We start from the raw sequence: 21,272 nt of genomic DNA, 5'->3' as shown, positions 1-21,272 counted from the left end.
ACACACGCTCTCCTCAGCAGCAGAAGCCCATACACACTCCTCAGCAGCAGGAGCCCACACACTCTGCTCAGCAGCAGGATCCCACACACCCGCTCTCATCAGCAGCAGAAGCCCATACACACTCCTCAGCAGCAGGAGCCCCCCCACACACACACTCTCCTCAGCAGCAGGAGCCCATACACACACTCTCCTCAGCAGCAGAAGCCCACACACACGCTCTCCTCAGCAGCAGAAGCCCATACACACTCCTCAGCAGCAGGAGCCCACACACACACTCTCTCCTCAGCAGCAGGAGCCCATACACACACTTTTATCAGCAGCAGCAGGAGCCCATACACACACTCTCATCAGCAGGAGCCCATACACACACTGTCCTCAGCAGCAGGAGCCCATATACACACTCTCCTCAGCAGCAAGAGCCCATACACACACTCTCATCAGCAGGAGCCCATACACACACTGTCCTCAGCAGCAGGAGCCCATACACACGCTCTCCTCAGCAGCAGAAGCCCATACACACACACACTCTCCTCAGCAGCAGGAGACCATACACACACTCTCCTCAGCAGCAGGAGCCCATACACACTGTCCTCAGCAGCTGGAGCCCCATACACACACTGTCCTCAGCAGCAGGAGCCCCATACACACACTCTCCTCAGCAGCAGAAGCCCATACACACACTTTCCTCAGCAGCAGGAGCCCACACACACACTCTCTCCTCAGCAGCAGGAGCCCATACACACACTCTCCTCAGCAGCAGTAGCCCATACACACACTCTGCTCAGCAGCAGGAGCCCACACACACGCTCTCATCAGCAGCAGAAGCCCATACACACTCCTCAGCAGCAGGAGCCCATACACACTGTCCTCAGCAGCAGGAGCCCCATACACACACTGTCCTCAGCAGCAGGAGCCCATACACACACTCTCCTCAGCAGCAGCAACCCATACACACACTCTACTCAGCAGCAGGAGCCCATACACACACTCTCCTCAGCAGCAGGAGCCCACACACACACACTCTCCTCAGCAGCAGGAGCCCATACATACACGCTCTCCTCAGCAGCAGAAGCCCATACACACACTCTCCTCAGCAGCAGGAGCCCACACACACACTCTCTCCTCAGCAGCAGGAGCCCATACACACACTCTCCTCAGCAGCAGGAGCCCACACACACACTGTCCTCAGCAGCAGGAGCCCATACACACACTGTCCTCAGCAGCAGGGGCCCATACACACACTCTCCTCAGCAGCAGCGGCCCATACACACACTCTCCTCAGCAGCAGGAGCCCATACACACACTCTCCTCAGCAGCAGGAGCCCATACACACACTCTCCTCAGCAGCAGGAGCCCATACACACACTCTCCTCAGCAGCAGCAGCCCATACACACACTCTCCTCAGCAGCAGGAGCCGATACACACACTCTCCTCAGCAGCAGCAGCCCATACACACACTCTCCTCAGCAGCAGGAGCCCATACACACACTCTCCTCAGCAGCAGGAGCCCATACACACACTCTCCTCAGCAGCAGGAGCCCACACACCCGCTCTCATCAGCAGCAGAAGCCCATACACACTCCTCAGCAGCAGGAGCCCCCCCACACACACACACTCTCCTCAGCAGCAGGAGCCCATACACACACTCTCCTCAGCAGCAGGAGCCCACACACACACTCTCTCCTCAGCAGCAGGAGCCCATACACACACTCTCATCAGCAGGAGCCCATACACACACTGTCCTCAGCAGCAGGAGCCCATATACACACTCTCCTCAGCAGCAGGAGCCCATACACACACTCTCATCAGCAGGAGCCCATACACACACTCTCCTCAGCAGCAGGAGCCCCATACATACACTCTCCTCAGCAGCAGGAGCCCATACATACACGCTCTCCTCAGCAGCAGAAGCCCATACACACACTTTCCTCAGCAGCAGGAGCCCACACACACACTCTCTCCTCAGCAGCAGGAGCCCATACACACACTCTCCTCAGCAGCAGTAGCCCATACACACACTCTGCTCAGCAGCAGGAGCCCACACACACGCTCTCATCAGCAGCAGAAGCCCATACACACTCCTCAGCAGCAGGAGCCCATACACACTGTCCTCAGCAGCAGGAGCCCATACACACGCTCTCCTCAGCAGCAGAAGCCCATACACACACTTTCCTCAGCAGCAGGAGCCCACACACACACTCTCTCCTCAGCAGCAGGAGCCCATACACACACTCTCCTCAGCAGCAGTAGCCCATACACACACTCTGCTCAGCAGCAGGAGCCCACACACACGCTCTCATCAGCAGCAGAAGCCCATACACACTCCTCAGCAGCAGGAGCCCATACACACTGTCCTCAGCAGCAGGAGCCCCATACACACACTGTCCTCAGCAGCAGGAGCCCCATACACACACTGTCCTCAGCAGCAGGAGCCCATACACACACTCTCCTCAGCAGCAGGAGCCCATACACACACTCTCCTCAGCAGCAGCAGCCCATACACACACTCTCCTCAGCAGCAGGAGCCCATACACACACTCTCCTCAGCAGCAGGAGCCCATACACACGCTCTCCTCAGCAGCAGCAGCACATACACACGCTCTCCTCAGCAGCAGCAGCCCATACACACGCTCTCCTCAGCAGCAGGAGCCCATACACACGCTCTCCTCAGCAGCAGGAGCCCATACACACGCTCTCCTCAGCAGCAGGAGCCCATACACACGCTCTCCTCAGCAGCAGGAGCCCATACACACGCTCTCCTCAGCAGCAGGAGCCCATACACACGCTCTCCTCAGCAGCAGGAGCCCATACACACGCTCTCCTCAGCAGCAGGAGCCCATACACACACTCTCCTCAGCAGCAGGAGCCCCATACACACACTCTCCTCAGCAGCAGGAGCCCATACACACACTCTCCTCAGCAGCAGGAGCCCATACACACACTCTCCTCAGCAGCAGCAGCACATACACACACTCTCCTCAGCAGCAGCAGCACATACACACACTCTCCTCAGCAGCAGGAGCCCATACACACACTCTCCTCAGCAGCAGGAGCCCATACACACACTCTCCTCAGCAGCAGCCCATATACACCCTCTCAGCAGCAGGAGCCCATACACACACTCTCCTCAGCAGCAGCCCATATACACCCTCTCAGCAGCAGTAGGTGAGGTGGCGGTGCCTGGCGCGGCGCATAGCGGAGCTGGAGGACTAGTGGTAGTGCGGGCAGTGGGAGGAACAGCAGGGCGGGTACGAGGATGTTGTGGAGGGTTGGTGCAGACTACGACGTGGCCGCCTGATAAATGCCACGCCCGGGTGATACTGAGCACTCACTGCTCCTCCGTCCCAGCCAGCGGCCGCTCCTGCCTCCTCCTGCGGCGCCTCAGGTAATTCTCCCGCCTGGTCCTCTCCTCACACTGAGCTCTGCTGCCCAGTACTACTACTACTCTTCTGCACATGCTGAGAGTCCTAGTCCCAGAAATAATAGCTAGATGCATAGAAGTCACTAGATAGTACATGTACTTAGTTACTATCAGCCGTACTACCAAAAGTCCCAGCAAGTCTGAAATGGAGACTTCTAGTCCTGAAGTCCAACTATGCCCACCTATGTTGTGCACGCTATTGGTCACTGTTATCAGCCAACTGGGCAGTGTTCTTCTGTAGAACAGATGCTGTAGATGATGTGCTCCCTGTGGTCTAGTGACTGCAGGTTCTAAGGGCAGAGAGGTCCCCCAATCTCAGAGTGTGAGTATATCATGTATATGTGTGTATATATGTATTTCTCTGTAGACACCCTATAAAGCGTCAATAGTACATCGTTATCTGGGATGTTGCATTTAATCTGAATGGGCAAGTAGAGGGCCAGTACTTCATGGGGTGGGAGCAGGGTGATGGCTTGTGAATCAGCGAATGCTTCCAGTAATGGGGATGTGATTGTGATCGTCCCCACCCATGATCATTCATTCATTTCTGGATTCCTTGATCCGGTGGCCATTGATGGAATCTGGAACGCTATCTACACCTTTCTATGACATCCTGAAACACTTTGCTTCCTGTTGACCTCATAAATTGCCACTTACTATGTACTTTGTACAGGACGATGTAATGACTCGTTGATTATTAATGGAGACGTGTTCTCATGTTCCAGGTTTTCCCTATGGTTAGGAGAGCGATGATCTGCAGGATATTTCAGCACTGGGGGTGTATTTGTTCCCTAAGCTGAGTGTAAGGTACCAGGGCTGCCATTCCTTCTTGGCCACTGTATTCTGAGAACAAGCTAAACATTTAAATCAGGATCATATATGAGAAATGCAGGGGACAGAACTTTTACCTAAAGTATATGTTTCCAGGAGCTCCTCTCCTATCTGTGTTTTTATCTATCTAGTGGGTGCGATCTTTGAAGCATGTCCCATTTCTTCATTCTTTGTCTTCAGAGCGTGGAGTCGGCATTTGTGATCTACATTCCAGATTTGTGCGCATTATGGGAGACTTATCCATCACATTTAGACAGCTCATTACATATTTGCATTGAAAAACATGGTGTTCAGCGTAAATGCCGTGGAGATGGAGACAATTTTTTCAGTCCCAAAAGTGAATTTTTCAAAAGAGGTTATTGGTACAACCAGGTATGGGTCACTAAGGTGTACCTCACTTTTTCAGTTGTAAAAAACTAAAGGAACACCCTACGCCTGTTCTCTAGACTAGCATACCATTAAGAAACCTAAATATGCCCCTCTGTCTATACATCAGTCTGTAGGTGGTAATGTAGAAGAGTCCTTATAGAGTCTCCGGAAAATGACATCTACGTCCAGCTCTCCTGCCACTTTGTTCTTTATGTTGTGTATGTTCTCTCACTAAATATCTAATTTGCTATCCTCTACCCAGCAGGCTTTGCCAGGCCCTGTGGATTAGGATAGGTGTGGCAGGGAGAGTTATGATTTGGGTGGAGTAAATACTGGCACTGAGCCTGATGCTGGCTCTGACTTCTTCTGTTGAGTGGGAGGATTTTACCAAAAGCCAAATTACACTGCATTACTGAGACCCTTCCATGTAATCTGCTGCTGAGAAGCCTAGTAGAATGTAGTGTCATGAGACGACACCATATCTCCTAGAGACAATGCCATATCTCATAGAGACGTCTTGTAATAATGCAAGGTCGTGACCCAGAGGAGTTTGAGCAAAGTTCTCAGGAGCGCTGAGCTTGCATACCAATACCAGAACAAAAATGACAATTCACACACAAGTAAATACATTTTAGCATTTCTGGAAAGAAAACCTTGGGATCATCATGGCTTTTTCTAGATTTCAAGCAGCAAGAAGCCCTAGACTAAAATGACTGAAAATGGGATACAAATTAGGGGACACTTGAGAGATTTGCCAACTCTTCAGGGAGGTCTCCCCTGTTTCTACATTCTGGGCATGCTTTTGGTCTGAGCTCTGTGTAATCCCAGATATACCATCTTGAGTGTAAGTTAATAGGGCACCATCGTCTCTCCAGACATGTCTCTTGTCCTAAATAATAGACCTCATGGAATAACAATTCAGGAGCATCTTTTCTTGGAATCTATAATTCCTCCTAAATGTTCCTGACTGGGTGTTACCAGATGGGAGTGTGTCCCTACAGCCTGACACTGTCCAATCAGAGATGACTGGCTGTGTGGGGACACACCCCTTTGACAAAGGGAATAGGAACACCCAGTTGTCACTTTATTCATATTGGTTTAGGGAGAACTGCACAATGTAGAGCTGTAGAAAAGTTGTTAGTTTTAGAAAAGACTTGAATTCTCCATGAACGAACATGTCAGGGGTGCTGACTGATCCGTTGAGGCGCTGACATCACATCTATACATTTTTGACATGAGGAGCGTATTTGTTCAGCTTGGATGTGGTAGAGCAGGCTGCAGTGACAACTCCGCACCACACCCTAGGAACAACTGCATGTGGCAAACTGCAGCTCGCTGTCTAGGAGACATTAACCCTGTCACAGCACAATTCACACACTATGGCATTGTGCAATGATTTGTTTAGTTAGCTTCCATCCGTACTATGAAATGGTGTCGTTGTGATTAGTGGATCTGACTCTAACTGCATAAATATAATCTGAGAAATTAAACTGTGAACTCAGGTTCTGTTTTCCCTCCCTAGGGGTGTAGTCCTATTGCCATGGGCTTGTATTGTTCCTGCCAGATATTATCCCACAGTTTTATGCTAATGACCCTTCTTGTGTGAAACATCTATGTTTACTAAAGCCGGCTGCAATATTATATCTACTTTTCACATTTGGTGGAATGCCTCTGTTAAAGGGGAACTGTCCAATTCATGCTGCCCAAACTAGGGTCAGCATGAATCCGAGCCTGGCTGCACGATTGCATCTAGGTATGTTTGTCTCTGAAACACTCTGGTATTTCAGATAGAATATAGTTTAACTTTGAAGGGCCACCGGGGGGCTATAATGAGAGACATAACTAGTCCGGCAACGCGCTCTGCTTCAGATGATTGCCTGGTCTCTCCCTAAATACAAGGGAGAGACCTGTCAATTAACAGGAGCAGGGACCTCATCAAACTAGTCAGGGGTCTCCCTATAGTCCAACTTCAAACTATGTCTTGCTGTGAAGGACTTACCATGCACCCAGACTCTTGTTTCATGCTGCCCATGGTTTAGACAGCATGAATTGAGTGACAGATTCCCCTTAAACACTGCCATTAGATCCATTTGTGGGGGCATATGTGGGACAGATATATAAACTATGCGTTAAGGATACATCAAAGTGATATGTGGGCTGATGTTAAAATTTAGCATTTTTCATGATGGAAATCTCTAAAATTAGACTAGAAATAAAACAGAGGAAAGAGCGAGGTCTAACTTGTTGCTTCTGAAGTATGGTGCTTTTATTTAGGCTTGTGACTGGTAAAACGCACCCTGCAACATCTATGTTTTTTTGGAAAGAAAACTCAGATCTCAAGGCCTCCATATACATTAGATAGATGTTGGCTGACTGCTCTCTATCCCAACTTCGCATATACAGAAATGCTCAGTTTTGTGGACAGTTCCGATGTTCTCTGAGAGAGCCACTGCCAGACTCCTCTGGCGGCTTCTATCTCCTGAGAGATCAAAAGGATAGGCTGTTAGAATGCCAATCTGCCGCAACCCTTGTTCCCCAGAAATCATCTGTCGGCGGAGAAGCCGGAGTCCCCATATACATCTGTCTGTCTACCGATATTTCAAGCCAGGTTTGGCTGATTTAGAAAATGTAGCTTGTGAGCCCCAATGAGTACAGTGATGATGATGATGTCTGTCAAGCGCTGTGGAATGAACTGGCTCTATATAAGCGAATAAAATAAATAAATGTTTATGGAAAGTTGAGAGGAGGCTTTACCCCTAAAGATATGCATTTGGCTACCTGATAAAAAGGTCACTTAAAGGGACACTGTCACCCCCTCCAGCTGTTATAAACTAAATGAGCCACCTTGTGCAGCAGTAATGCTGCATTCTAACAAGGTGGCTCTTATAGTTTTTGTTGCTGATATTCCCACAATAAAGGTATTTATAATTTTGCTCAAATACCTGTCTTTGTACCTGGAGGCGGGTCTGAAGCCTCCTCATCTCTTCTGGGGCGATTGTCGCCGCCCCCTCAGCATTGTTATTGTCCGAAATCCGGCGCCTGCGCTCTGCTCTTCTGCCTGGAGCAGGCGCATAGAGCAGCGGCCGTCCTAGCTCTGATGCCGGGTTCCGGTCTGCGCCTGTGCGGGCAGTGCGGCCACCCTGTTACTGAATCCCCGCCCCACACTGTGTTATGCATTATGCACAGTGCGGGGCGGGGATTCAGTAACAGGGTGGCCGCACAGGCGCAGACCGGAACCCGGCATCAGAGGTAGGACGGCCTCTGCTCTATGCGCCTGCTCCAGGCAGAAGAGCAGAGCGCAGGCGCCGGATTTCGGACAATAACATTGCTGAGGGGGCGGCGACAATCGCCCCAGAAGAGATGAGGAGGCTTCAGACCCGCCTCCAGGTATAAAGACAGGTATTTGAGTAAAATTATAAATACCTTTATTGTGGGAATATCAGCAACAAAAACTAAAAGAGTCACCGTGTTAGAATGCAGCATTACTGCTGCACAAGGTGGCTCTTTTAGTTTATAATGGCTGGAGGGGGGTGACAGTGGCCCTTTAAGCTCTCTAAATGTGGCCATACACAGTGTGTGAGTGTCTGTATATATGGTGTTGTCCCAACTCTCCCTCTGTAGCAGATGTTAGGAAAAGAAGGATCCGGCATGATGAATTTCAAAATACCCAAAACTGTTCTGAATTGAGAGAAAATGTCTGCCGGCTGCTATTTCCTCTCCCCTCCTATTGATAACACATGCACGCTGGGCCAAGCTCAGTTATGCTCAGCTATAGTGCAGATTTTCTAGGTGGGTTTAACAAATAAGTGTGTGTTACTATAATTTCCACCCAAATCCTCAGCAGAAATTTTCCACCAAAGTATGGTCACATTCTTATATCTCACTTGCAGGGAACTATAAATCACACAGGACCATGAGATATATGAAGGCTAAAGGGGTTTTCCACTAAATAGACAAACACTTCTTAATTTCCGAATGCCCAGAGTAAAATGTTTGCGCCAGGTCCCTGGGCACTCACATGATATTAAGTCAATTAACGCTGCAGCTAATCAGCGGAAGCTGACTGCTACTCATCCATGTTCTGTCAGAATGGACGTCCAAAATAGTAAAGCGATCAGTGGCTGTTGATTGACTGCAGCGCCCATATGACATTAAAATGTCACTCGAGCGCAGGGAGATCCTTTACCAATATGGCTGAAAATGAGCATGTGCGGGAGGAGAGTACAAGCTTTTCTTGTTTTACTCTGGGCACTTCAGAAGGGGTGGTCCAAAAAGTGAACGACCCCTTTAAAGAGGATGTCAGAAATGTATCAAAAGGAAACTGTATATTTGGTCATGTTTTGCCTTCTCGAAATAATGTTATCCACACTTTTACTTGTGCAATCTGTTGCTCCCTGTCTAAAAATGTTGCAAATGAGACTTAGGCCGGGGTCACACTTGCGAGTTCAATGCAAGAAACTCGCACGAGTCTCTCGCATCAAGTCGCGGCACTTGGGACCGGAGTGGGCGGCTGCCGGGACTTGATACCAGAGACTCATGCGAATTTCTTGCATTGAACTCGGCCTTAAAGAGAATCTGACAGTATGATCAACCCTCCTAGGCCATCTCTATGGACATGTAGGTCATAGAAAGCTGAATAAAATGATAGCCACGTTTTTCTTATATATAAACGAGCTGCTAAGCTCTGTGGGCTGTACACAGAACTCCCTCAGTATGTTCCTCCAGAGATTATTATAAACGAAAGTGAGTGTTACCAATGTGAGTCATGTAGATCAGGAGAGCAGTCAGTCATTACATGTCTCATATTGGTAACTGTTCATTTAAAATAACCTCTGGATGCAGATTCTCACTAAGATCTGTGTCTGACCCATAGAACTTAAGAGCTAATTTACATATTAAGAAGAACATGGATTTATCTGGAATAAGACATCAGATCTCAGATATCGAGGTGTGATTTTATTCACCTTCCTTTGACTTGCATGCCTATATAGTGGGCTTAGAAGGGTTGATTCACATGTAAAGTGCCAGGGAATAAATGGCGCTATAAAAATGAATAATAATAATAATTCTACTGACAGATGCCCGTTATGTGCTCTGGGATTGTCCAAGCCTCTCCCTGCCTGACTTTATTCCCCGATAAGCTCCCTCTCTGCTTGACTGACAGCTCTCTGGCCTCTACTTGTCTGCACAGCCGCCAGTGAGCTTGGGAAGAGTTTGCCACTCCCAGAGAACTTAAGCCTCATTTTCATCTGAATTTTATCCGTAAAGGAAAAAAAAAACAAAAAACTATTCATGCAGATGGAAACAGATTGCATAAGTAAACGTGTGGAAAACAGGAAAACATTCTATGTATATGTTGCTCTCTGAAAGATAAAGTTGTTTTTATATGGTGGGGGGCAAACTGAATCATTCTGATGGATTCCCTTTTTAAAAAACTTTGCATAGCAGTGGCTCTAAAGTTAGCAAAGGTAAATATTTGTCGTTTGCTTAATTTTCATTTTGTAGTGTATAATCGCCTGTTTCTTTGTTAGAATCAACAAGCTGCTGTCAGCAGATCTCATAGCTTTTTGAGTGTATAATATTACATTACAGTGATTGGGACGTGATTCTTAACACCTCATTAAGTGTAGCTGGCTCTGAATGCATGATCGTGGGGTTTTAACTATTGATGTCAGCCTGCATGCATTATATACTGTATGTAAAACGGCAAAAAAAAAAAATCAGTTTTTACATTGACTACCCAAGCTAGAAATATTCTAACATGCATCTAGTAACTATAGATTATATCTATAAATACTCTACGGTTTAAGAATTTTCAGATGTAGCTGAGATTAGGTTACTTCGTTCATGGTATGTGACTTTACTGCTCTTTTCCTAATATTTTTTGTTTATTGCTTTCTGTGTTTCAGAGTCTATAGCCATGGCTACTATCCATGAAATTCTATGCAAGCTGAAATTGGAAGGAACTGTAAGTACAGTTGCATGACATGAGCTAATATGGAGTCACATCAAACACTCTAAATTTCACTTTAATAAAACCGGACATTTGTGCTAGAAACCGGCATGGGTTTTTTGCATGTTTTTTTGCGCGTTTTTTCCCAATGTATTACATAGCGGGAAAAACACGAAAAATCCGCAAAATTAATGAACATGCTGCTTTTTTTTTTTACCGCGATGCGTTTTTTTCGTGGAAAAAAACGCATCATGTGCACAAAATTGCCGAATGCATTCTAAATGATAGGATGCATATGTATGCGTTTTTTAATGTGTTTTTATCACGTTTTAATCTAAAAAAAAGGCGACAAATCCTGAACGTGTGCACATAGCCTCAAAGTGGAAATAATAATTGTAAGGTCTCATTATTTTTTGTACTGATCCTCTGCAGTGATTATGTTATCATATATAATATTTATATTCTTTTACAGTTTTATATTTCCACTTCTAATTCTTGCTTTACCCGATTCAGCAATCCTCCTCCAGTACATCAGCTCTTGGTACTGTGAGGCCTTCCACAAACTTTGATGCAGAGAAAGATGCTGCAGCCCTTGAAACTGCCATTAAGACTAAAGGTTGGTTCCTTTTGTTGTTTTTTTTTTTTTTTTTTTAAGGAAGAGTTTAAGTAAAGAAATAGGATAAAAATGATCAGTGAGAAAAGTAACACGAATCCATATACTCCCCGGTTCGATCTATTAAGACTGGAGTAGGGTGCACTGGAGTATACTCACCAGAGTAATTAAGCAGCGTTCAAATCTTAATAAAGGTCTGATACCCAGCGTGTGCCGTCGCTGGGGGCTGGCATACAACTATTAATGGGTGTGGGTGACCACTCCCCAAATCGTCATGCCTTGCCCATATTGGCAATCTGTCCCCTGGTCTTTTCCATCTTCAACTGAAGATAATCTGGTTTAGCTTGCCTGGTCCACTATTGTAGACAAGAAAACCGTACAAGGAATCCATAATTATGATTGATTGCCAAGCATAAAAATTGAGTTGCCTCTGATGTGAGATTGTAAGCGCTAATAGTCAGGGTCCTCTCTCTTTTTGAATCTTTAATTCTCACCTTTTATGTGTGTTATCTCCCCTGGTTGTAAACCTCTGTAGGACATGTTGGCATCATCTCCAACATAGCGTACATGCTTCAATAGAACTTGTAAATCTCCAGGCTTCCTTTATTCCTTTTTTCCCCTGAAGTTTACAGCCTGTTTTATTTTTCCACTTAGTTTCCGCCACATTTTTTCCCTCCTTCCTGTGGATACCATGTGCTCCATATAATTGGAATAGTTGCAGTTGTTAAAAGCCCAGACATCTGTACCCAAACTAAATGTTTTTTTAAATTTATTACACCCAAATTTTGTGCTTGTGCCAGAAATAACCTGAGTGGATCTCAACAAGTTGCAGGAATGGAGGAAGCAGGACAGATTTCCTCTCAGCTCTGCTTTTTTTACTTTTACGATATTTTTTTTTATATACATATAACATTCCAGAAAGGGAGAGGTGTGTACCAGTTACGAGCTGTGAAATACATTTCTTTCCTCCCCTCCTTACATTGCAGACTTTTTTTTTCTTTGTCTGGCTTTCATGACTACACAGTTAAACCCAATTAGAAGCAGTTCCTGTATCTGCTGCAATCAATAATCCTTTTGCCTGAGGATAATTGTGTTTATTTGCGTTGTACAGGAACATGTGAGCACAGAGTGCACAGACTATGCATAATTCAGAAGCACTTTTTCTGGCTAAAAATAACATGCATTATTCTTCATCGTCCGAGTTCTGATTGCTTATTTTTAATCCTGGCCTTTCAATAGGGGCAGTAATTTCCACTCTGATTCCAGATAGGGCAATGACTAATGGAAAGGTACAAATATATTGTGTTTCCTATTCATATCTTAAATAATTAATGAACAATGTTTTTAAATGCAAAGGGAGTAGTAGGTACTGAATTAGATGTTATGTAAGTTTACCTGTAGTAACCAATGTCTAGTTCACTTCTTGGGAGGGCAAAGAAGAACTTCTTATTCCATATGTGGGACAATCGGTGACTTAAAGGGAACCTGTCACCCCCAAAATCGAAGGTGAGCTAAACCCACCGGCATCAGGGGCTTATCTACAGCATTCTGTAATGCTGTATATAAGCCCCCGATGTAACCTGAAAGATGAGAAAAAGAGGTTAGATTATATTCACCCAGGGGCGGTCCCACTGCGGTCCGGTCCGATGGGCGTCGTGGTACGGGGCCTCCCATCTTACGATGACGTCCTCTTCTTGTCTTCATGCTGCGGCTCCGCAACAGGCGTACTTTGTCTGCCCTGTTGAGGGCAGAGCAAAGTACTGCAGTGCACAGGCGCCGGGCCTCTGTGACCTTTCCGGAGCCGCAGCGTGACTATAAGAAGAGGACGTCATTGTAAGAAGATGGGAGGTCCCGGACCGCGACACCCATCGGACCGGACCGCAGCGGGAACGCCCCTGGGTGAGTATAATCTAACCCCTTTTTCTCATCTTTCAGGATACATCGGGGGCTTATCTACAGCATTCCAAAATACTGTAGATAAGCCCCTGATGCCGGTGGGCTTAGCTCACCTTCGATTTTGGGGGTGACAGGTTCCCTTTAAATGTTCATGAAACTCTGTACCACTACTTTATTGTTGGTGGGATGACATTTTTAAGAGATAAATGCTGATAATTTGGGTATTGTTCTCATCCTTAAGTATTATCTATTCTTCAGCTCTTTATATACAGTTATCTCATTCCTAAAACATTTAATATATTTCAGGCGTGGATGAGCTGACAATCATCAACATCTTAACAAACCGCAGCAATGATCAAAGGCAGGACATAGCATTCGCCTATCAGAGGAGAACCAAGAAGGTAATAGTTGAGACAGTACATTAGGTCTTCTTGTAAATGATGGTATTTATGGACATATCTTGATATTCTATCTAAAGAAATTAAACTTTGACCGTTTAATCCTTGAGCCAAGTAATAATATTGTACTTTTTCCTTCATTCGTAGGATCTCCCATCAGCATTGAAAGGAGCACTTTCTGGTCATCTTGAGACACTGATCCTTGGATTGATGAAAACACGACCTCAGTATGATGCATCAGAACTAAAGTCTTCAATGAAGGCAAGTCGTGTACAAGTTATTGAGTCTAGTTCCTCTTCTCCACTTAATATGAAGTATACTTCTTTAACCTTTATATTTTGAGGCTGACTAGAGCAAGACACTTATTCATTACCCAAAGCTCATATCAAAATATTATAAAGAGCAGTACACCATTGCTTTCTTAAATATTAAAAGGGTTGCCCCCTACTCGAACAAACCCTTCTCAAGTATCGTTCCAGCTGCGTCAGCACTGGCTGTCCTGGGCTTATGTGACACTGGCTGCAGTGATCACGTGACACTGGCTGCAGGGATCACGTGACACGCTAATTTTTATGTCACCCAGTCTCTGCAGTCAATGTTATGTGAGTCCCAGGAGAACTGGAACTGATGTTGCTGGAACTGTGCCCACCCCAGGGGTATTAAATCTGCTTTGATTTTAATTGGAGGAAACCTAGTGATTGACAAGGGATTGTTCGAGTAGGGAGCAACCCCTATAATTTTAGGAGAACAATGCTGCCCTCCAGCATTCCAAAAAAGGGAGGATTGACCATAATGTACAAAGTCACTTAATGATTAAACGGTGACTACTACATTGTGGAATATGCATGTTTAATCTTATGTCTTCACATGTGGCCTTTGCATTTAGCTAAACTGACTGATCATTGCAGGGCCTTGGTACAGATGAAGACACTCTTATAGAAATTATTTGCTCCCGGGATAATCCAGAACTACAAGCAATCCAAGCAGCGTACAGAGAATGTGAGTATAAAAACATATTTCCACCTTATGTAAGCTGCACGCTGTCAGCACTGCTGCAATATACGGTCTTCCTTAAAAGTAAGCTTGATGCCGCCTCCTAGGGGTAGAATGGTGTAAGAATATACTGCAGGCACTTTTGTATGTGTTTTTATATGAAATGATCAACTTGTAATAGTGCAAAAAAGATCATGCAACCAGTATCTTCTACATAAAGCAAATTAATACTACTTATAATGCTGAAATATATGTATTTCTATCCAAGTATATAATTGATATAAATAGACTATAACACACTGACCTTCACAGTACATTTTAGTTTAGTCTGCAATTGTGCCTTAGGTGAGCCTTTGAGTAGTAAGGATTAATGATCATAACCATGTCCATAGTAACGGACAGACTGCTTCAACAAATGCTGTCAGCAGTCTGAGGTAATAAGCACTTGAGTAGCATTCTACTTCTAGTACATCGTCCTTCACCTCTATTCTTGTGATATGGTGTCTTCTTCTCTTTATCGGAGTCTAGCATCTTAGGCTACTTTCACACTAGCGTTTTCTGCAATCCGTCACAATGCGTCGTTTTGCAGAAAAAACGCATTCCTGCAAAAGTGCTTGCAGGATGCGTTTTTTCCCCATAGACTTGCATTGACGACGCATTTGCGACGGATTGCCACACGTCGCATCCGTCGAGCGACGGATGCGTCGTGCTTTTGCGGACCGTCGGGAGAAAAAAACGCTACATGTAACGTTTTTTTCTCCTGACGGACCGCTTTTTCCGACCGCGCATGCGCGGCCGGAACTCCGCCCCCACCTCCCCGCACCTTACAATGGGGCAGCGGATGCGCCGGAAAAATGCATCCGCTGCACCCATTGTGCAATGCAGCAAACGCTAGCGTCGGAATCTCTCCCCGACGCATTGCGACGGGGAGATTCCGACGCTAGTGTGAAAGAAGCCTTAGCCAAATAGGTTATATTATGGGTTGAAAACTGTAAACCAGCTGTATGATTCCTAGATTGTATTTAATGCATCTTACAATTCTCTTGATAATTAAATAATACTGTTTCCTTTTTAGTATTCAAGACAGAATTAGAAAAAGACATTGTGTCAGACACATCAGGAGACTTCAGAAAGTTAATGGTCGCTCTGGCTAAGGTAAATAAAAAGGACATGGTTTTGTTTTGTTTTTTCCCCCCAGAAAAATGAACTGTGCAGCCACATCACAATCTACAGTCTTTCTGTGCAGTCTCAGTCAAAAATGTTGAGATATGTTTTGAAGGTGATCCATCATGCTGGGAGAAGCATTGATCATTATCCAAATTGATCCCTGATGTTTGGGAGAAGTTGCTCTTGGAGGACGTTTAGATGCCATTCTTTATTCGTAGTAATGTTCTTAGGCAAAATTGTGAGTGAGCCCACTCCAAGGATGAAAAAGCAACCCATGTGTATGGTCTCAGGATACTCTACTGTTGGCATGATACAGGACTCGTGGTAGTGCTCAACTTTTCCTTTTTTTAGATGTGCCAAATTGTCTGAAGGAGGTGTCATCAGAGAAAATAACTTTCTCAGTCCTCTAGATTTCCTACAGAATGTCAGTCTGTAGTTATTTTTGCAGAGACGTGCCTTTTTTTTCTTGCACTTGACATCAGGGCACCCTACATAAGCGTTATCCCCACTGTGCATGCAGAATCCTGGACACCTGCTGCCGCTCATGAGGAAGCTCCATGCTAGTGAGGAACCAATCCTGTAGTTTAATCCTCTTTAGGCCTGTCCCACACGTCCAGGTAATTCCGGTACCAAAAAAATCGGTACCGGAGTTATCCGTGTCCGTGAGCTCACGTAGGCCATCCGTGTGGCACACGTGTGGCACACGTGTGCCGACTGGGTACCACACGGAGCGTGCAGGAGACAGCGCTAGAGATAAGCGCTGTCCCCTGCATCTGGTGCTGAAGCCGCCATTCATATCTTCTCTCCAGCAGCGTTCGCTGGAAAGAAGATATGAAAAATCCTTTTTTTTGTTGTTTTTTCGTGTTTTAAATAAAGATCCCTGTCCCCACCCCTCTCCCACCCCCTGTGCGCCCACCCGCTGTTAATAAAATACTCACCCCGCTCCCTCGCAGCGTCCTGTCCTCGCCGCAGCTTCTCCTGTATGCAGTCATGTGGGGCCGCCCACTACAGTCATGAATATGCAGCTCCACCCCTATGGGAGGTGGAGCCACATATTCATTATTGTAATGGGCGGCACCACGTGACCGCTCATACAGGAGAAGCTGCGGCGAGGACAGGACGCTGCGAGGGAGCCGGGTGAGTATTTTATAAACAGCGGGCGGGCGCACAGGGGGTGGGAGGGGGATGGGGATAGGGATCTTTATTTAAAACACGAAAAAACAACAACAAAAAAGGATTTTTCATATCTTCTTTCCAGCGAACGCTGCTGGAGAGAAGATATGAATGGCGGCTTCAGCACCACGTGGTGGGGACAGCGCTTACTGTGGTGCTGTCTCCTGCACGGCACACGGACTGCACACGGACAGCGTCTGTGTGCGGTACGTGTTTTACACGGACCCATTGACTTTTATGGGTCCGTGTAATCCGTGCGTTCCCACGAACACTAACATGTCTCCGTGTTTTGCACACGGACACACGGTCCGTGAAAACACACTGACATGTGTAGAGACACATTGATTTCAATGTGTCTACGTGAGTCAGTGTCGCCGGTACGTGAGGAAACTGTCACCTCACGTACCGGAGCCACTGACGTGTTAAACCGGCCTTAGAGTATTTTCTCACATTCTTTTGCATCTGGGCAAACCCTCTAAGCTTTCCAAGAGAAATACGCTTAAGAAAACACTTTTTTTTTTTTTTTTTAATTCTTTTAATCTTGGTAGTTTACAGAGTCTTTTTTTTTTTCACTATTTTTTTTTGGCCCACAGAAATTTTTTTAGCTGTCGCATTACTTTGTATTGTAACTTGTAGAGTGCCTTCAGAGCGGAAAATGGCTGAAGAATGGTCAAGCCTACTCTTGTTATTTAATAAGAATAACAGCATATCAGCTGCCTAGTCCTAGTTAACTTTCACCTCCGCTGAGAAGATCACAGAAATTATGTAACCAGGTCATTTTTTGGCAATGATGAAATTCAGTGGAAATGGGATTTTTGTAATTAAGTTAATTACCATGATGAAGGATAACTTTATAGTTGATTGCAATTCATCTGATCACGCTTCATAACAATCCTAGAGTTGATATATACTGCCACCATAAAAACTGAAGTAGCAAATCTTTGTCCATAACTTGGTTGATGGTGAGGTTGTTGATGGATAAACATGGATATATTCAGCTCTATGGATTTCCTTGTAAAAATCTTAAGAGTATTAGTTTCATCACATTACTAGTTGATCAATACATCTTGTGTTGTGTGTGGTTTGTTTGTTTTTAATAATGCTAGATACTGTCTGCTATTCATGTAAGACCTGAAAGCTCTTTATTACTATTCCTTTTATTAACTTTTTTCATTCTTATGTCTGCAGGGGAAAAGACAGGAAGAGAGTAATGTAGTAGATTATGAAAAGATTGACCAGGACGCTAGAGTAAGTAGATGAATGGATCTATCTCCGCTTTCATCAAGCATATGGAGAGTATATTTACCCCAGAGGCAGACATACCTTTGGAGCCACCACACAGGGGCACAAGAGGTTAGGTAGTCCAATTAAACCTCCAAAGTGGTAAACCGCTTCTTTCATAGACAAACTATTGGTCTGCAAAGGGCCCATGTAATGTCCTTTCTCACAGAGGTCCATTTCTGTCTGTATCCACCCTTGATTCAACCTGTAGCATGTACAGTTATCGTCTTAGAAATCAAATTGTTTTTACAGGGGAGCATTTATCTTCTGTTGAAACCCAATTATTTCCCTACCACATTTTTCTATAGAAAGGACCAAATATGGTAGAAACATTTATGCATGTAAATACAATGGAAACTAATCCCACAATCTATGTGCTACAGGATTTGTATGAGGCTGGAGTAAAGAGGAAGGGGACAGACGTGAGCAAGTGGATTTCAATCATGACCGAAAGAAGCATTCCCCACTTACAGAAAGGTAAGGGGTTTATCTACGACTGGTTGCATTTCTACAGCGAGGACTATGGCGCAGGCTGCTAAATGACCATTATTTCATGCTTCAGTCTTTGAAAGGTACAAGAGCTACAGTCCATATGACATGCAGGAGAGCATTAAGAAGGAAGTGAAGGGTGACCTGGAAAATGCTTTCGTGAATTTGGGTGAGCATCATAGAAAACATACCTATGATACATATTCTTTTTCGAACCTTAGATATACTGTATATCACTATTTGGTTTTAATTATTACAAAATAAGTTTCTTTTTTAATAAATCTAGTATGATTTGTAGAATAACTAGATCTTTATTATTGCCCATCACTCAGTTTATTGCTCCACTTTTGTGATGTCTGTCCTTACCATTTTCTGACATTGTGCTGTTAATAACTAGGACTAGTCTAATGTATTCCTTAATGTGTTCCTATTTCAGTGCAGAGTATTCAGAACAAGCCACTGTATTTTGCAGACAGGTTGTACGACTCCATGAAGGTAAAATATTTATAATTCTTCCCATAAGAAGTTATGTAGAAGTGGTGCACACCTATTTAACCCCTCCTAACAAGGCAATTCCGTTTTTGTGCTTTCATTTTTTTTTTTCATTGGGGAGTGTAGTTTGTAAAATGAGTTCACATATAGGAGATTTCTGCTGTTCTGGCACCTCGGGGTCTCTGCCAATGTGACATGGCACCCTCAAACCATTCCAGCAAAATCTGAACTCCAATATGGCACTCCTTCTCTTCTGAGCTTTTCACTGTGCCTCAAAAGTAGTATTTCCCCTACATATGGGGTATCAACATACTCAGGAGAAATTGCACACAATTATTTTTTACTTTTCACGGCTCAACGTTATAAATTTTTGTGAAGCACCTGGGGGTTCAAGATGCTCACCACATATCTAAATGTATTCATTGAGGGGTCTAGTTTCCAAAATTGTGTCACTTCTGGGGGACTTTTACTGTTTAGGCACATCAGAGGCTCTCCAAATGGGACATTGGGTCCGCTAATTGTTAGAAAAAAAAAAAAAATTGCAATAGCTAAGGTCTAATATTCAAAAAAGCAAAACCAAAAAACTAACAAGAGACCTAAAAAAATATATTTTAATGTAATAATTAAAACCGGATAACAATAATATCATAAAGACCAGCAGTAGAGAGCCTGCGGGAAAAGGGTCTCTGGTATCTATCAAAATGCCAGAAAAAATATAAATACAAATATACAGGAAGGAAATCCGCTGCCAGGAAGGGAATCTTTTAGGGATAGGCACGTCTATCTTCCCTAGTCCTTTCCTGTATATTTGTATTTATATTTATTCAGTCGCCATGACAGCACAACGAGAGAGGGGATCCGCCCTTCAGGGACAGGAAACCTCAGACATAAAAAGGGCGGCACCTCACTCCCCCGTCAGTTGGTTTCCTGTCCCTGACAGCGGAACCTCTTCAGACAGACCTCAGGAAGAAGGTTGAAGAAAAGAAGAATCCCACTCCTGACAGGCCGATACAGGTAGCGGGGGTCCCCTGCCTCGGTCTGGTCAGGAGGTTGGTAGCACCACACGGCAGGGGGACTGTTGGTGTAGGTGGCAGCAGGAGGAAGCAACCCAAGGGAGGTGGGTTAGCTTCTTAGGTGTCCGCATACCTGGTAAGTAGGCCGTGCACCATGTCTGTGGGGCCTCTGGGGTCTGTCCACCGCTGCCGCTGTGGTCCGCTTTGGCCGGGGAGCGCTGCCGTCCCTGTCGGCGTGTCTGTCCTCAGCGCCGCAGCCGTGACCGGAAGGGGCGTGTCCGGATGACGCGGCGAGCGGCGCGGGGTAGTGACGCGGCCGCGCATGCGCGGTAGCGCTTTCTTCCCTGGCTAATGGCGGCGCCCAGGGACGGAGGGAGGATTATGGCCACAGGGGGTCCGGCGGTCAGCATGGGGGCGCGGCTCACAGTGGACGGAGCCTATCGGTGTAATACCGATTAGCGGCACCTGGAGGAAGCCCTGCTGACCCCCATCCGGGGGTAGTACCTAGGGGGATGTATTTTAAGAGCTGCACAGACGCCTCTACTTGTTCCTGTCCTCGTTTCCTACATGGAGTCACCGGAGGGAACTCCGCAGCTGTGCGGTGAACAGCAGCAACCATTGGAGCAGCCACAGACAGGAAAATCTCTGAGAAGCTCCCAGCGGCGTTCTAGTGGCAGTAGTCGCGCTGGTGGAGCTAAAGCTGCTCAGAAATCTACCAAATCCTCAGGCCGTAAAGATTCTCTGGCTAGAGAGGACCCCCCGATTACGGTACCATTCGTTGCAGGGATGGGTAAGTGAGCTACGTGAAAGTACGCTTTTTTGATTGCTGTCCCTCCTTGTATTCCCTCTCTCCTTATCCAGGGGAGAAAAAGTACTTCCAAAACCAAGCATAGGGAGTGTGCCGTATGTACAGAGCCACTTCCAGATGGGCATAAAAAGAAGCTGTGCAGACCCTGTATACAGCGCTTAATCGAGGAGGAGGCCCCTGACCTGACATCTACCCTTAGGGACATGGTTAAACAGGAGGTCAGGGATTCCTTAAAATCCAGTTCTCACAGGACAAGGTCCCTAAAGAGGAAAGAGATCTCATCCCCAGGTTCAGACGTGGAGTCAGAGGGTGTGAGCTCGGATTCTCATCCTTCATCTTCATCTTCAGAGGACGTAGAATCTAGTCGAGCATGC

At 45.7% G+C, this 21,272-nt stretch overlaps 1 protein-coding gene across 1 annotated transcript in view; it reads left to right on the top strand.

Annotated features, from left to right (window-relative positions):
- Positions 1 to 3,250: 3,250 nt before the first annotated feature.
- Positions 3,251 to 21,272, top strand: part of ANXA2 (annexin A2) — a 36,721-nt gene continuing 18,699 nt past the window's right edge. The window contains exons 1-11 of the mRNA XM_069765690.1: positions 3,251 to 3,386; positions 10,532 to 10,590; positions 11,089 to 11,191; positions 13,391 to 13,485; positions 13,630 to 13,743; positions 14,391 to 14,481; positions 15,551 to 15,630; positions 18,004 to 18,063; positions 18,480 to 18,573; positions 18,659 to 18,754; positions 19,022 to 19,080. Coding sequence (XP_069621791.1) covers positions 10,543 to 10,590; positions 11,089 to 11,191; positions 13,391 to 13,485; positions 13,630 to 13,743; positions 14,391 to 14,481; positions 15,551 to 15,630; positions 18,004 to 18,063; positions 18,480 to 18,573; positions 18,659 to 18,754; positions 19,022 to 19,080 — 840 coding nt within the window. The 5' untranslated portion in view covers positions 3,251 to 3,386; positions 10,532 to 10,542. The remainder of the gene's footprint in view (positions 3,387 to 10,531; positions 10,591 to 11,088; positions 11,192 to 13,390; positions 13,486 to 13,629; positions 13,744 to 14,390; positions 14,482 to 15,550; positions 15,631 to 18,003; positions 18,064 to 18,479; positions 18,574 to 18,658; positions 18,755 to 19,021; positions 19,081 to 21,272) is intronic.

Source organism: Ranitomeya imitator, chromosome 4, assembly GCF_032444005.1.
Source record: "Ranitomeya imitator isolate aRanImi1 chromosome 4, aRanImi1.pri, whole genome shotgun sequence".
NCBI lineage: Eukaryota > Metazoa > Chordata > Amphibia > Anura > Dendrobatidae > Ranitomeya > Ranitomeya imitator.
The sequence above is the reverse complement of the archived record's forward strand: the minus strand, read 5'-3'. Positions and strand labels throughout refer to the sequence as shown.